The 14,505-nt window shown below is 41.6% G+C and overlaps 1 protein-coding gene across 1 annotated transcript in view; it reads left to right on the forward strand.

The window, feature by feature from the left end:
- daam1a (dishevelled associated activator of morphogenesis 1a) overlaps positions 1-14,505 on the forward strand; it is a 137,298-nt gene that overhangs the window by 107,362 nt on the left and 15,431 nt on the right. The window contains exons 19-22 of the mRNA XM_055640503.1: positions 2,389-2,473; positions 10,782-10,888; positions 12,959-13,047; positions 14,247-14,415. Coding sequence (XP_055496478.1) covers positions 2,389-2,473; positions 10,782-10,888; positions 12,959-13,047; positions 14,247-14,415 — 450 coding nt within the window. The remainder of the gene's footprint in view (positions 1-2,388; positions 2,474-10,781; positions 10,889-12,958; positions 13,048-14,246; positions 14,416-14,505) is intronic.

A 14,505-nucleotide genomic window follows, 5' to 3' on the forward strand; every position in this document is an offset into this window, starting at 1 on the left:
GATCATCCATTCACAATAGTTCTATGTTATCCCACTTTCCCAGCCACTCCCTACATACCAGGGGGCAATTTGCAGGCACGAGGTACAGGTGTGAAAATGAACACCTTCAAATTTTGGGACAATTTCATCCCCGCTGTTATCAGGCAACTGAACCATCCTATCACTAACTAGAGAGCAGTGCTGAACTACCATCCACTTCCTTGGACTATCTTCTATCTGACTTTACTGGACTTTACCTTGCTCTAAACATTATGCCCATTATCCTACATCTGTACACTGTGAATGACTTGATTGTAATCATGTATAGTCTTTCCGTTGACTGAATAGCACATAACAAAAAGCTTTTCACTGTACCTCGGTACATGTGATCATAAACTAACTAAACTACTTATACTGGAATGGAGTAACCTGAATCTTTCTGGAGCTTGTGCAGATATAGAATTTCATGTTATTTGTTATATAGCAGGATAGTTATATAACAGATCCATCAAGTTCCCGGAGGGATATGAATCATGTGCAGGCAGAGGAGATCAAATTAAATTGGCGTAATGTTTGGCATGGACATGCTCTGCTCTATTGTTCTATGTTTGTGCTTTATTGTGAGTGTATGGGTTCACCAGTAGTTGCCATCCAATTTATACTTTAATAATGGCGAGTGCTGTTTGCTCAACATTTTTTTTCCAGCACAAAAACTGTGTTTAAAATTCTAAAGTGAAAGGATTTTTTATTTAACGCTAACAATGTTCTTGAGATTTATATCAAATTAAACTCAAATGCTGATGAAAGTGGGAGATATACTGGAAATGGAACTAACATGGAAGATGGCCTATTGGCCTACTAGTTATTTTCTTATTTTCTTTGCTGCATCTCAACTCCTGTTCCCCTGCCACCCATCTGCACACGAGGGGCAATTTGTAATTGCCAGTTAACCTAATAACCAGCAGTTCTCTTGACTCCAGGGTGTAAACTGGAGCACCTGTGTAGTTATGAGGTGAACACACAAACTCCACACAGCAGTTTCAATCCCAGCACTCTGAAACCGTCAGGCAGCAAAGTTAACCATTTCATTCGTCTGGAGAAGTGTCGTCTGCAAACAAAAACTTTGCTTGTCCATTCTCTCCACAGAGGCTGCCTGACCCACTGATTTCCTTTGTATGTTACCCATGATTTCAGCATCTGTAGTCCTTTGTGACTGAAAGTGAACCATGTGATTGCTGCACCATTTCTTTCATTCCTTGTAGAGAGTCACATGTACATTTCTACTGCTCTGGAACTGTCATCCCGAAGACATAAACTGAAATTTCCGGATTACCTAATTCTGTCAATGTATGGGAATATTTGTCAGACTGGCATGGAGTACATTTATAACAACCAGTTTACCAGTATGATTCTCTTTTCTTCTCAAACAAGTGGGTTGTGAGAGCAGGGCTGTCTCAGACAGTTGATTGACCAGTTTGTCAGCTCTTTAGTCATGTGATACTGGATGGATACAAAATCTGAAACAAGGCAATGCTGAACCTAATGAGCAGGTTGAGCACTGTCTGTAAAGTTAACATTTAAAGCAGATTAATAATGATAGAAGCCAGAGTGTGCTCTGGATGTGTTTGGAACTCGATGCCTGCTTTACCAGAACATGAGGGACTGAATTGAATTCTCCTTGTTGCCACCAATACTTAATCATCTTTTTGTCTTCTATTTATTTTGTGCAAACAACTGTTCTTTCTCCTAAATTTTTCTGAGTATTTTATATATAATTTGGTTTTATGTGTTTGAACTTGTGTGATGCAAGCAAGATTTTTCTTTGGAACTGTTCCTCACTGTACTCCTAAGGCACAATTGTAGAGCTTCTGCCTCAATGCCAGAGTTGAGGGTTCAGCCCTGAACCTCTGGTGCTTTCTGTGTGGAGTTGAGACGTTCTCCCTGTGACCGCTTGAGTTTCACCTGGGTGCTCCGGTTTCTTCCTGTATCTCCAAGATGCGCAGGTTTGTAGGTTACTTGGCCTCAACAATTTGAAGTGTTTCGGGAGTGAATGAGAAAGTGGGATAACAGAACAGGTGATTGATGGTTGCTTGGACTCAGTGGGCCAAAGGGCATGTTCCAATGTTGTATCTTCCAATCAATCAATCTGACTATCAATTTGAACCTCTTCAATTTACAATTCAATGCCAGACTTAAGTTCACTAACTAATAGTATTTGTTATAAAGTTACTTGATAGCTTAAACTTTTCCCCAGGTGTTTTGTTTGCCGGTATTGTGGAACAGAGAGCCATTATAAATGCACGATATTAGTGTGCAAGTATTAGTATTTATACTTCCAGCTACAGTTAGCACCCTTGCATCGCTTCCAACACTGCATTGTGCTTATTGACATGTTTGTCATCTGTTTAGGTTAAAGCTGTCCAATGATGAGATAAAACGGGCTATTTTAACAATGGATGAGCAAGAGGATTTGCCAAAGGACATGCTTGAACAGGTAACATCACTGTTTGTGACAGCCTTTCTGTATTGACAATGAGTGTGTTTGTTGTGGGGAGGGTGTGGTGAGCGGAGAATTGGGAAATAGTACATGTTTCATGGCAATTTTTGAAATGTTTATGGCTGCTGCATTATCAGTTGAGTTAATGCCCCAGTTTCAGTATGGGCTGGCTGCAAGAAATGACCTTCCATTATAGTCATTGAAGGATACAGCAAGGACACAGGCCCTTCGGCCCACCAAGCCCTTGCTGACTATCAGCCATCCATCCTACACCATTTCCATTTTATTTCTCACTGAATTCTCATCAGCTCCCCACCGATTAATCTGCACATTAAGGGCAATTTAAAGTGAATTAACCCACCGACCCATATCATGGATGTACATGTCTCCACATTTTGCCTTGGCACTGACCTTGGCTAGAGATTTAATTTGTCTTTTTAACTATATGGCTAGTCCCTCCACAGCCCCTGCCCATGACCTCTGTCACCATGAAGGGTGGGGGAAGCACTACTTCAGCTGCTTCTCCCAGACCAGTAAATATATTACTTTGCAAGATTTTCTTTAGCACAAGCAGTAATGAAGAAACAGGATGAGCTGGAATGGTTCTTGTTGGAACAGCGAAGGTAATGGAGGAACTGAATTTTTCTAAATTATGAAGATCTTTGATGGCGGAAATAGAGACTAATTATTTATCTTGCCAGGTCAGTAAGCAGAGTTTGGATTTAAGATAAATTGACAATAAAAGGCCAGGAGCTATTTTTTTAAACAAAGCAAGTTGTGATCTCGAATTCAGTGTTAGAAAGGACAGTTGAAATAGATTCAGTAGTGATTTTAAAACTGTAATTGCATTTGCACTTGGATATATGCAATTATTGATAAAATGCAGTTATGCAATATGCAAGCTATTGATAAAAAGCATGGGAATGGGACTTTCCAGGCATTCACATGGACATAGGTAGACAAAAACAGAGAAACTCAGCAGGTGAGGCAGCATCCCAAAGGGTTTCGACCCAAAACGTTGCCTATTTCTTTCGCTCCATAGATATTGCCTCACCCGCTGAGTTTCTCCAGCATTTTTGTCTACCTTCGATTTTCCAGCATCTGCAGTTCCTTCTTAAAAAATCCACATGGACACGATTGGCTGAACGTGCTACATAAATGTATGACGTTTTTGTGAGTTGGAATAGTTGCTCCAATGACCTCTTTCACATTCCTTTCCTGGAGACGTGTCCCATACTTACTCAACTTGATCTACTGTAGCATAATAACTCCGTATGGTTATTATGTTATTGTAGTTTGATTTTTTTTCACTCCAATGTTGTTCCATTCTTCTGCTTTGCGCTCGTATTTATAATTACAGTACGTATACAGTTTGAACTTCATGTGCACGAGGAATTTCACGGCATCTTGGTATAAATGACAAACTAATCTGAATCTCCTAACATGCGGTCCTTGTATTTGTAAAGGAAAAGTGTTCAATAATATTTCACTGGAATTTGTTGCATATAACTACCGACCATAAAATGGGTCATAATTTGAATCGTGTTTCTATATTATTGCGATTGATATTCTGACACTTAAATAGGGAAAAGAGGACACCAAAAATGGTAACATTTCATATTTGTGGCTTGTTTTATTATTGTAGGGTCTTACATTTAAAGGAAAATTGTTTTCCTGCTTCACCTTTCTGAACTATCCAGTTACATCCTGGAAAATGTCAAGACAAATAAACATACAGTGCTGGAGTAACTCAGTAGGTCAGGCAGCATCTCTGGATGACAGGAATAGGCCACGTTACAGGTCGGGACCTTCTGCAGACTGAAGAAGGGTTCTGACCCGAAACATCGCCTATCCATGTCTCCCAGAGATGCTGCCTGATCCGCTGAGTTACTCCACCAATTTGTGTTTGTTTATGTAAACCAGCACCTGCAGTTTCTTGTAGTTGTAAGTTGTCACTTATGTTATGAATGAACTTTCTTTTGGAAAACATAAATGTGCTGTGAATTCCTGTTTGCCACTCTGTAGTCATTGTATTTGGACCAGCAAATGAACAGCGTTGCAAGAGGATGTTGTCATGACTGTAGGGGAAAATTAAAATGCAAGATAAGGTGGTGTTGCTACTTGCTCCTGCCCATTACTAAATTAATGTTTATTCCCTCCAGTACATTCAGTGCCAAGTTCTTTTGTGACCAAATGTTCCTGCAATTGACCTATTCTTAAGTGTCTGTAATTAAGCTGACGATCAGGAAGTGCACAATAACGGTCAAGTCTGTCACACCAGCTGGGTTTCCCTGGGAAGGAAATGCTAGGTAGAGTGATGCGTATCAGGAAGTTCAGTTCATGGAATTGCTCTATTGTGAGCAGTAATGGAAGTTGATCATTTTTGCTCGCGTTTTAATTTGAATACAGTCTACAGAGAGATTTATGCCAGTTGGAAGAGTGGGCTGAAAGATGGCAGATGGAGTTTAATGCTGATAAATGTGAGGTGCTACATCTTGGCAGGACACATCAAAATAGGACGTACATGGTAAATGGTAGGGATTTGAAGAATGCAGGTGAACAGAGGGATCTGGGAATAACTGTGCACAGTTCCCTGAAAGTGGAATCTCACATAGATAGGGTGGTAAAGAAAGCTTTTGGTGTGCTGGCCTTTATAAATCAGAGCATTGAGTATAGAAGCTGGGATGTAATGTTAAAATTGTACAAGGCATTGGTGAGGTCAATTTGGAGTATGGTGTACAATTTTGGTCGCCTAATTATAGGAAGGATGTCAACAAAATAGAGAGAGTACAGAGGAGATTTACTAGAATGTTGCCTGGGTTTCAGCAACTAAGTTACGGAGAAAGGTTGAACAAGTTAGGGCTTTATTCTTTGGAGCGCAGAAGGTTAAGGGAGGACTTGATAGAGGTCTTTAAAATGATGAGAGGGATAGACAGAGTTGATGTGGATAAGCTTTTCCCACTGAGAGTAGGGAAGATTCAAACAAGGGGACATGACTTGAGAATTAAGGGACAGAAGTTTAGGGGTAACATGAGGGGGAACTTCTTTACTCAGAGAGTGGTGGCTGTGTGGAATGAGCTTCCAGTGAAGGTGGTGGAGGCAGGTTCGTTTTTATCATTTAAAAATAAATTGGATGGTTATATGGACGGGAAGGGTATGGAGGGTTATGGTCTGAACGCAGGTGTATGGGACTAGGGGAGAATACGTGTCCGGCACGGACTAGAAGGGTCGAGATGGCCTGTTTTCGTGCTGTAATTGTTATATAGTTATATGGAATAGATGGGTTATACTTCCCTTCATATATTTAACCCTGAATCCTAGCAGTTTTAAATATTGATGTTTTGCCTCTAAAACACACCTTGGTATATTTTCCTTTTTTTAATGCTGCTTGTTTTAATATTAAAAAATGATTAAAATATATTGAAAGCTATACAATAGGATTTTAATAATATTGAGATGAGATCTGAGCTGAAAGCTGATACCATTTTCTTAAATGAAAAGTACAAAGAAGGCCCCGTAGTGACATTACTGAAGCACAAATCTGTTGCTAATGGTCTGTGGTTTATGGAGACAAGGAACGGCAAATGCTGGAATTTTGAGCAAAAGCCAAAGTGCTGGAGGAACTCAGCGGCTCAAGCTGCATCTGTGGAGGGAACAACGTCCGATGCTTTGGAACACAAGTAACTGCAGATGCTGGAATATTGAGCAAAACACTACCTAGGAATGAGTAGGTTAACATTTGATGGCCGTTTGCCAGTACTCCCTGGAGTTTAATAGAATGAGGGGGGACCTCATTGAAACATAGAGAATAGTGAAAGGCTTGGATAGAGTGGATGTGGAGAGGATGTTTCCACTAGTGGGAGAGTCTAGGACTGGTCATAGCCTCGGAATTAAAGGATGTTCTTTTAGGAAGGAGATGAGGAGAAATTTCTTTAGTCCGAGGGTGGTGAATCTGTGGAATTCTTTGCCACAGAGGCTGTGGAGGCCAAGTCGGTGGATATTTTTAAGCCAGAGATAGATTGATTCATGATTAGTACGGGTGTCAAAGGTTATGTGGAGAAGGCAGGAGAATGGGGTTAGGAGGGAGAGATAGATCAGCATTGATTGAATAGCGGAGTAGACTTTATTGGTCGAATGGCCTTATTCTACTCCTGTCACTTATGACCTTATGATGTTGCCTGTCCATTCCCTTCACAGATGCTGCCTGACCCATTGAGTTCCACCAGCAGTTTGTGTCTTGGTCTGTCATTATGTTGGAAAATTATGATTTTTGTGTTTATCTTTGCTTTTACTTCTCTGTGTATTGTTGTTTAGCTAAAGTTACTGTCTGCAATAGATATTTAGAATTTTATAGACTCAAAGCTAATTTAGAAATGCATAAATAATTCATTTCTGGACATTGTTTACATGGTTGGCAGCAGGTTAATAATACAAAATTTAATCATGGATTTTTATTAAAAATGTTATTAATTTTTAAGTTTTAAATACTAGACTTCTGGGTTGAAGTTAGGTGCTTTGAACATTTTTTGTGTATTGTGCAGTTTACAGTTTGAGAGGCCGGTAGGTTTTCTGTTCCTGTTTAAGAGTGACAGAAGTTGGCTCGTTATTTTATGGGAATCCCCTTGCACCTTTAATCACTCCTCTTTCATCAGTTCAGAATCGAGCAGCAACATCTGACTGCCATCAGTGAACTGAGTAGAAGCAGCTGGTCTCAGTTTACAATGTGAACGGAATAAAATAGGTCTTCTTTCCCGATTGCGGGATTGGAAGGGTTGAAATGTAGTCCAGATCAAGGGTGCGGGTTCCGTAAGATGAAAGAAAGACATTGAAAGGCAAGAGTCGCCACTGACTGGTCCTAGTTATGCAAAACTAAGATGCTACCTCGAGGAAAATACAGTTTTGCGCTACCTCAGGCAGAAGGTTGTCTTGTAAAAAGAGTGGGTAGACAAAAATGCTAGAGAAACTCAGTGGGTGAGGCAGCATCTATGGAGCGAAGGAAATAGGTGACGTTTCGGGTCAAGTCCCTTCTTCAATAAAAAGAGTACTCGTCATGAAACAAGTGTTGAAGCCTCCTGGTGCTTAGACCATTAAGTTCATAAATTTTGGATAATTTGTCAAAATGTCCATTGAAAAAGAACCTGACACAACTTATGAAATCAAAGGAGAGTGATGATTTTTAGAACAAAAGAAATTTACATGGATTTTAAATTGGTGCTGTTTTGCATACCTTTCATTGTAACTAGAATCCAGGAAGCTCAACAATTAATCAGACTTTCATACTTCGTTTGGCAGAATAAATATATATGTAAATATGCTATACTTTTGTTGCCGGTACAATCTCAGTTGATTCATTAGAAATCAGCAACCTTTTTAAAATCCTGGTTCAAGTTCAAATTCAAGTGAGCTTTCATACACAGCTTGAAGAATTTTGTATTATAAACACTGTATTGAATTTAAGTATTGATTAACATTGGAGGTATGAAAAGCTTAATATTCTGCTTTGGTAGCTTACAGTCCAATGATATAAACTTTGAATTCTCCATTATCAAGTAATCCCCCCCATCCCCACTTCTATTTTCCCTCTCCCTGTGAGCAGCACCATCCCCATCACTCTGATCTTTTTCCTTCCTCTTTTCACTCATCTTTCATCTCTCCCACCTCTGAGTCACCATGTCCTTTTAGCCGTCCTCCTCGTACCCCACCTATCCCTCCCTTCACACTTTACATTTCACTCCTCCTTGTTTCACTTCTCTCCTTATCTGAAACTCTTTTGTCTCCTTTTCACCTCTAGCCCATGTCATTTACTCCACCCATCTGCCAATCAGACCCCCTCTCACCTGCCAGGCTTTGTCCCGCCCCAACCCCCCTTTTCTGGCTGTTTTCTTCTTACTCCATCAGTCTGAGGAGGGGCTGGTCACAATCTGAAACACCCCCTATCCATATCCAAATTTCTCCCCAGATGCTGCCTGGCCACTGAGTTTCTCCAGCCCTTTGTGTTTTTATTGAGGAACAAAGTTGGTATTTGTAGTCTGAGACTTTAAAGTCTTGACCCAGTTCCAGTGAGAATTTGATCCATAACAGCGAATTGGGCAAAAGAAGCTCATCTCATCCCTTGAGAGTTATGTCTTACTCCAGCCAATCCTTCAACAGGCCTGCGGCTCCAATTGTGATATTGCCCATTGCTTTACAAGGCTCATTATTACAAAGCAAACAATGTGCCTTCTTGTCAAGGAACACAAGATATCATTCGGTTAGAAAGGGTGCGGAAGTGGTTCATCAGGATTAGATTAGATTCGATTCGTTTATTGTCATTCAGACCTTTCGGTCTGAACGAAATTCTGTTTCCCTGCAGTCATACATATAATTTAAAAAAATGACAAAACACATAGTCAACACAAATTTAACATCCACCACAGTGAGTTCACCAAACACCTCCTCACTGTGGTGGAAGGCAAAATCTTAAAGTCTCTGGCTCTTCCCTCTTTGTTCTCCCTCTGCGCCGAGGCGACGGCTCAAACTCCGTGGGTGGTCGCTGCCGCCGCTACAGCTTCGGTGCCGAGTCAGGTCTCCGCTCCGCTAGGATGTGGCCTAGGCTTGCAGGCTTGAGATATAGCAAGACGTTAGATAGGTTGGGACTTTTTTGTTTGGTGTGTAGGAGGCTGTGGGGTGCAAGAACATGAGGTGAATGGATAAAGTGAATGTTCACACTCTTTATCCCAGGGTGGAGGATTCCAAAACTAGAGGGTATAGGCTTTAGAGGGTATAGGCTTAAGAGGAGAGGGGGGGAGATTTAAAAAGGACCTCAGAAGTAACATTTGCACTCTCAGGACAGTCTGTATATGGAATGAACTGCCAGAAGAAGATATGGAAGCAGATACAATTATGACTTTTAAAATACATTTGGTTGAGAGGGCTGTGGTAATGTAGGTAAATGGGAATATGCCAACTTGATGGCATATGCTGCACGGCTCTTTGACTCTGATATACCCTCAACAGTTTAGGGCACCAGAGAAGGCCAGGTAGATTGGCACTTTGCCAGAACCCTGTACATATTTGTGCTTGGCCCACTGTCCCCAACCCATCCTGCCCATTAATTATCTTTGCAGGCCCCAGTAGTTTTTGAAATGGAGGTTTGTTTAAAATCTTTATTTATATGAGATTAAGAGGAGAGTTTTATATATTAACTTTGAACAGCCTCACTCCCCAGCCAATCACAAGATTTCAAAAATGAAAATCTCTGACAAACAGGTTAGCACGAAGAGTTAAACCAAGCGATGTAAAACGTTACAGTTTTGGGACGGTTTTAGAAATGGCTCTGGCTCCACATACAGAGATGAAAAATAAAGAAACTGATTACTTTTCTTTGCGTTATGCATGTACAATGTTGTACATCAGCTATTTTGCCGGAATGGTTTACATGTATGTTCAGCATGCCCAGAAATAAGAGTAGTAGATATCACCGAGGAAGTACACAAAGAGACATTTGCGCATTTGCGGCGCCCCCTTGTGCAATTCAAATTTCAAGTCCTTAAAAGTATTGAGTCTTATCTTGGCCTTAAAGGCCCGTTGTCCTGGTGGAGGCACTGGGTTAGTGTTGCAGGGCCTGGCAATGACGTTGGTGCCTGCCGTCGCTGCCATCCGTGCTGCTGCAGGCCATGTCTGATTCATGTGTTTGTCCAACCTTTGTGGGGCCTTCAGCAGCGTCTGATCCACGTGATCCTCCAGTTGCTGCAGGGCCTCCAACGTCCCACTCCATCGACCCTCACTTCCCACAGCCACCGCTCCACCTCCGTGCGCCATGGACCTGTCCACCTTCCCCAATGTAATGCGACGAATTGTTGGAAGATTAATTTAAAGATACAACATGGAAACAGGCCCTTCAGCCCACTGAGTCCACGCTGATCATCGATCACCTGTTCACACTAGTTCTGTTATCCCACTTTCTCATTCAATCCCTACACATTAGGGACAACTATACAGAGGCCAATTAACCGACAAGCCCGCATTCCTTTGGGATGTGTGAGGAAGCCAGGGCACCTGGAGGAAGACCATGCCATCACTGGGAGAATGTGCAAACTCCACATAGACAAGGCAGCACCCAATGTCAGGATCATACCCGAGTCTCTGGCGCTGTGAGGCAGTGGCTCTACCAGATGCACCACAGTGCCACCCAAATGTATTCAATTTGAAAAACAAAATCAAAACCTCACTTACAAACTCTGACTTGCACATCTTTCAAGTTGATTTGTTAGGTTAACAAATAAATCATGTGATATGAAGTCTGTTTTTTTTTCATTCATCTCAGCTGCTGAAATTTGTCCCGGAGAAGAGTGATATCGATGTACTGGAGGAGCACAAACATGAGATTGAACGGATGGCCAAAGCAGACCGATTCCTGTTTGAAATGAGCAGGTAAGTACTGGCAATGAACTATGCCGTGAACCCCCCCCCCCCCCCCCCCCCCCCCCCCCCCCGAACAAACCATCTTGCTGTGGTAACCCTACTATGCTGTACCACATGTTATCACGGCCACATGTTTTGTTTGGAAATTCCTGGAGCAGGGTGTTTCCATCGGGATTAAATTATCCCAAAAAGTGAAGTAAACTGCCAGGCAGTTTCATGGAACCTGTTGACTTGGTGTGGAGACGTGCCAGGTTTTTTTTTAAACTGACCAAAGACTTGGCATGTTAAGTCAATTGTTTTCTTCATACAAGCCAAAACTTCCTGAAACAATTTTAAATACACAAAGGATTTTTTCATCCTCATTTTGGCATTTGATATCAAATGAGAATTTCAAACACACATGACTTTTCATACTTGCAGTCCCGGCAGCTCGCTGCTTTTTATAGACTGTAGGACTGTTTAGATGCATTTCAATGCCGTATCTACCCCCTGCAGTTCAAAAGCAGTTGATGAATGGTCTTAATTAATCCAAGATAATTGCAGTGGTGAGTAAAACAAGCAGGGGTGCAGTAGGAGCAGGAACAGATGAATCAACAGTTGTGCACCCTATCCCAATTCACCTTTCCATACAGGTCAATAGAAGGAGAAATTGTGAAGGGTACGTGATATGTGAGGTGGGTGCTCTGGGTATTTTCTGTGCACCGTGTTGAATTTCACTGACAAAATCCTAAATAGCTGGAAGGAATAAATTGTTTTGGAAACTTAGAAATTGTTTGTGTATATGTAGGGCAAGAATAAAACTGTATTAAAATTCAGGGTGTTAAAATGACTTAATTAGGAAGTAAATGCACAGTCAAAGACTTGAGTGCTTAGGTTTAAGTGAGAGGGGTAAAGTATAATGGAGATGTGCGGGCAAGTTTTTTTTTACAGAGTGGTGGGTACCTGGAACGCACTGCTGGGGGGTGGTAATGGAGGCAGGTGTGATAGTTGCATTTGAAGGTTTTTAGACTGGCCCATGGCAATGCAGCGATGGATATGGATTACATGCAGAGGAGATTAGTATAACTTGGAATCATGTTCAACACAAGCATTGTGGGTCAAAGGGCCTGTTCCTTGGCAGTAAAACATAGATGAGGCTGATCATCAAAACTGACCAAAGCCTTGGGTGTGTTAAAGCAATTGTTTTCTTCAGACAAGCCAAAACTCCCTCTGGGTTGTATTATTTTGGAATTAATTGAATTGAGTGCTTCGAGCTACCAGGAATTTTTATTTTTACAAAATTCCTGACGATCGTATGTTCAAGGTACAATCGTGGAGGTAAAATGGCAGCGGCCGCTGCAGTCCGTCTGTCTTTTTTAAATTTTTGTCCCATTGAGTGTATAGTTTGTCGTGGTTTATATATTGTTTTTAGCTGTGTATGTGTGGGGGGCGGGAACTTTTAAATCTCTTCCCTGTACGGGGGACCCGACCTTTTCCCTGTCAGGTCTCCGTTGTTGTTGGGGCCTAGCACCATGGAGTGGCCTCCAACCGGAACGACCTGGGGGCTCCAGTCGCGGAGCCTGCAGACTTACCATCGTGGAGCAGGCCGGCTTCGGAGTGTGGAGAGCTGTGGTGGCGTGCGGCTGCGACCCGACTTCGGCACTTCGGAGGCTCCAGCCGCACGTCCGGTGGACGGTGACAACGGGAACTCGCGGGTCCCTGGTGGGAGACCGCTTTTTGGAGCTCCCGCAACGGCAACGTCTCCCGCCCGAATTGCGGGGTTGAAAACGACCCGGAGTGGGACCTTACATCGCCCGGCGCGGCTTTAACGGCCATGGGAATTGCCATCGCCCGCCGGGGGCTTTAACCGGGAGAAAAATGGAGAGCAGGGGAAAGACAAGACTTTGCCTTCCATCACAGTGAGGAGGAGATTCACTGTGATGGATGTTTGTGAACTGTGTTGGTTGTGTGTCTTGTTAATTGTTTCTTCTTCTTGTATGACTGCAGAAACCAAATTTCGTTTGAACTTCATTTGAGGTTCAAATTACAATAAACGGTATTGTATTGTAAGCTTACATGTTGTGACTTTATTTTCACTAGAATCCCTCACTATCAGCAGCGATTGCAGTCCCTATATTTCAAGAAGAAATTTGCAGAAAGAGTGGCAGAAGTCAAACCCAAAGTTGAAGGTATGACGCTTATCATTGGCTCGTTATTTAGCCCGGAGAGCATTCGTAGTGTATGCTTCAAGCTGTTGGCCACTTTCTTCAGTGTTGCATGTGATGTCTACTCCACTATTTTAAACTATGTTTCGCTGTATACTGTTGTGTCCCAATAGATTGATAGTGTAGATATTTTCTTCATTTGAGGGCCTGAAATTAAAGGCAGAGCAATTCAGATACTAATTGTTCTGCCACTACCCTGAAGGTGTGTAAAACAGAGTACATATTATACAGGTTTCACAGATCATTTATCAGTGTCCAGTTGTGATTTTAATCGTCAACTCTACCTTGCCTGGTTTAAATTCAGGACTAGCTTAGTTTAGAGATATAGTGCGGAAATGGGCCTTTCAGCCCACCATGCCGACCAGCGATCTCTGTACATTAACCCTATCCTACACACACTAGGGACAATTTACAATTATACCAAGTCAATTAAGCTACAAACTTGTACATCTTTGGATCTGGAGATCCCGGAGAAAACCCGCGTAGGTCACCAACTCCATACATACAGTACCCATAGTCAGGATCAAAGCTGGATCTTTGGCGCTGTAAGGCAGTAACTCTACTGCTGCGCCACCGTGCCACCATTTTTATAATTTATTTTTATTGTGTGAAATATTAGCAGAAGTGTTATCTCACATGAAAATGTTTTTTCTCTGCTACACCGGTGTATTTTTATTGTATAGTTCTGAAGTGAGTCACAAGATATTTAGTACAATTTGAGTAAAATTATCCGTGTCAGTTGTCTCCAAGGGCTTTGACAAGCATCAAGTGCTAAATACTCACAAATGAATTTATGAGACGTTTTAAAGATAATGGAATTGAATAAATCATAGTCATTGATTAAGGTGAATGTAGTGCCCTGATTAGAAAGGGTAGCTGGGAAAGATTTTCCATTATAGCAAAATTACTTTGCTGAAAAATGTAATAGCTTCATCTTGCATAATTTTCCAATTTTACATTGGTACACTAGCAAGAGTACAATATTTCACTGCTTTATTTATTTGATTAGGCTTTAAACCACCTGACACTGGAATATAGTTTAAGGTATTTTGTTATTTATGTTCTTGATTCATTTCAGTTTTAATGCATGATCCCTCAGCTGAGATTTAGTACATCACTATCTGAGCTAGTTTCACCAATGAGATTTGTTCTTAATCTTCCAGCTATTCGTATGAGTTCCAAGGAGGTTCTGCAAAGCAAAAATCTGAAGCAGCTGTTGGAGGTGGTTTTGGCTTTTGGCAATTACATGAACAAGGGACAAAGAGGCAATGCTTACGGTTTCAAACTCTCCAGTCTGAACAAGATTGCAGACACCAAGTCTAGTATTGAGAAGTAAGACATTGTCAACCCTGTGCTTTTGAAATGAAATGTTGGTGCGGCTTGTGTCAGTCCTAAGGCCAGTATAGCTCTGTTCCCTTAACT

This window comes from Leucoraja erinacea, chromosome 9 (assembly GCF_028641065.1).
Source record: "Leucoraja erinacea ecotype New England chromosome 9, Leri_hhj_1, whole genome shotgun sequence".
NCBI classification, from domain to species: domain Eukaryota; kingdom Metazoa; phylum Chordata; class Chondrichthyes; order Rajiformes; family Rajidae; genus Leucoraja; species Leucoraja erinaceus.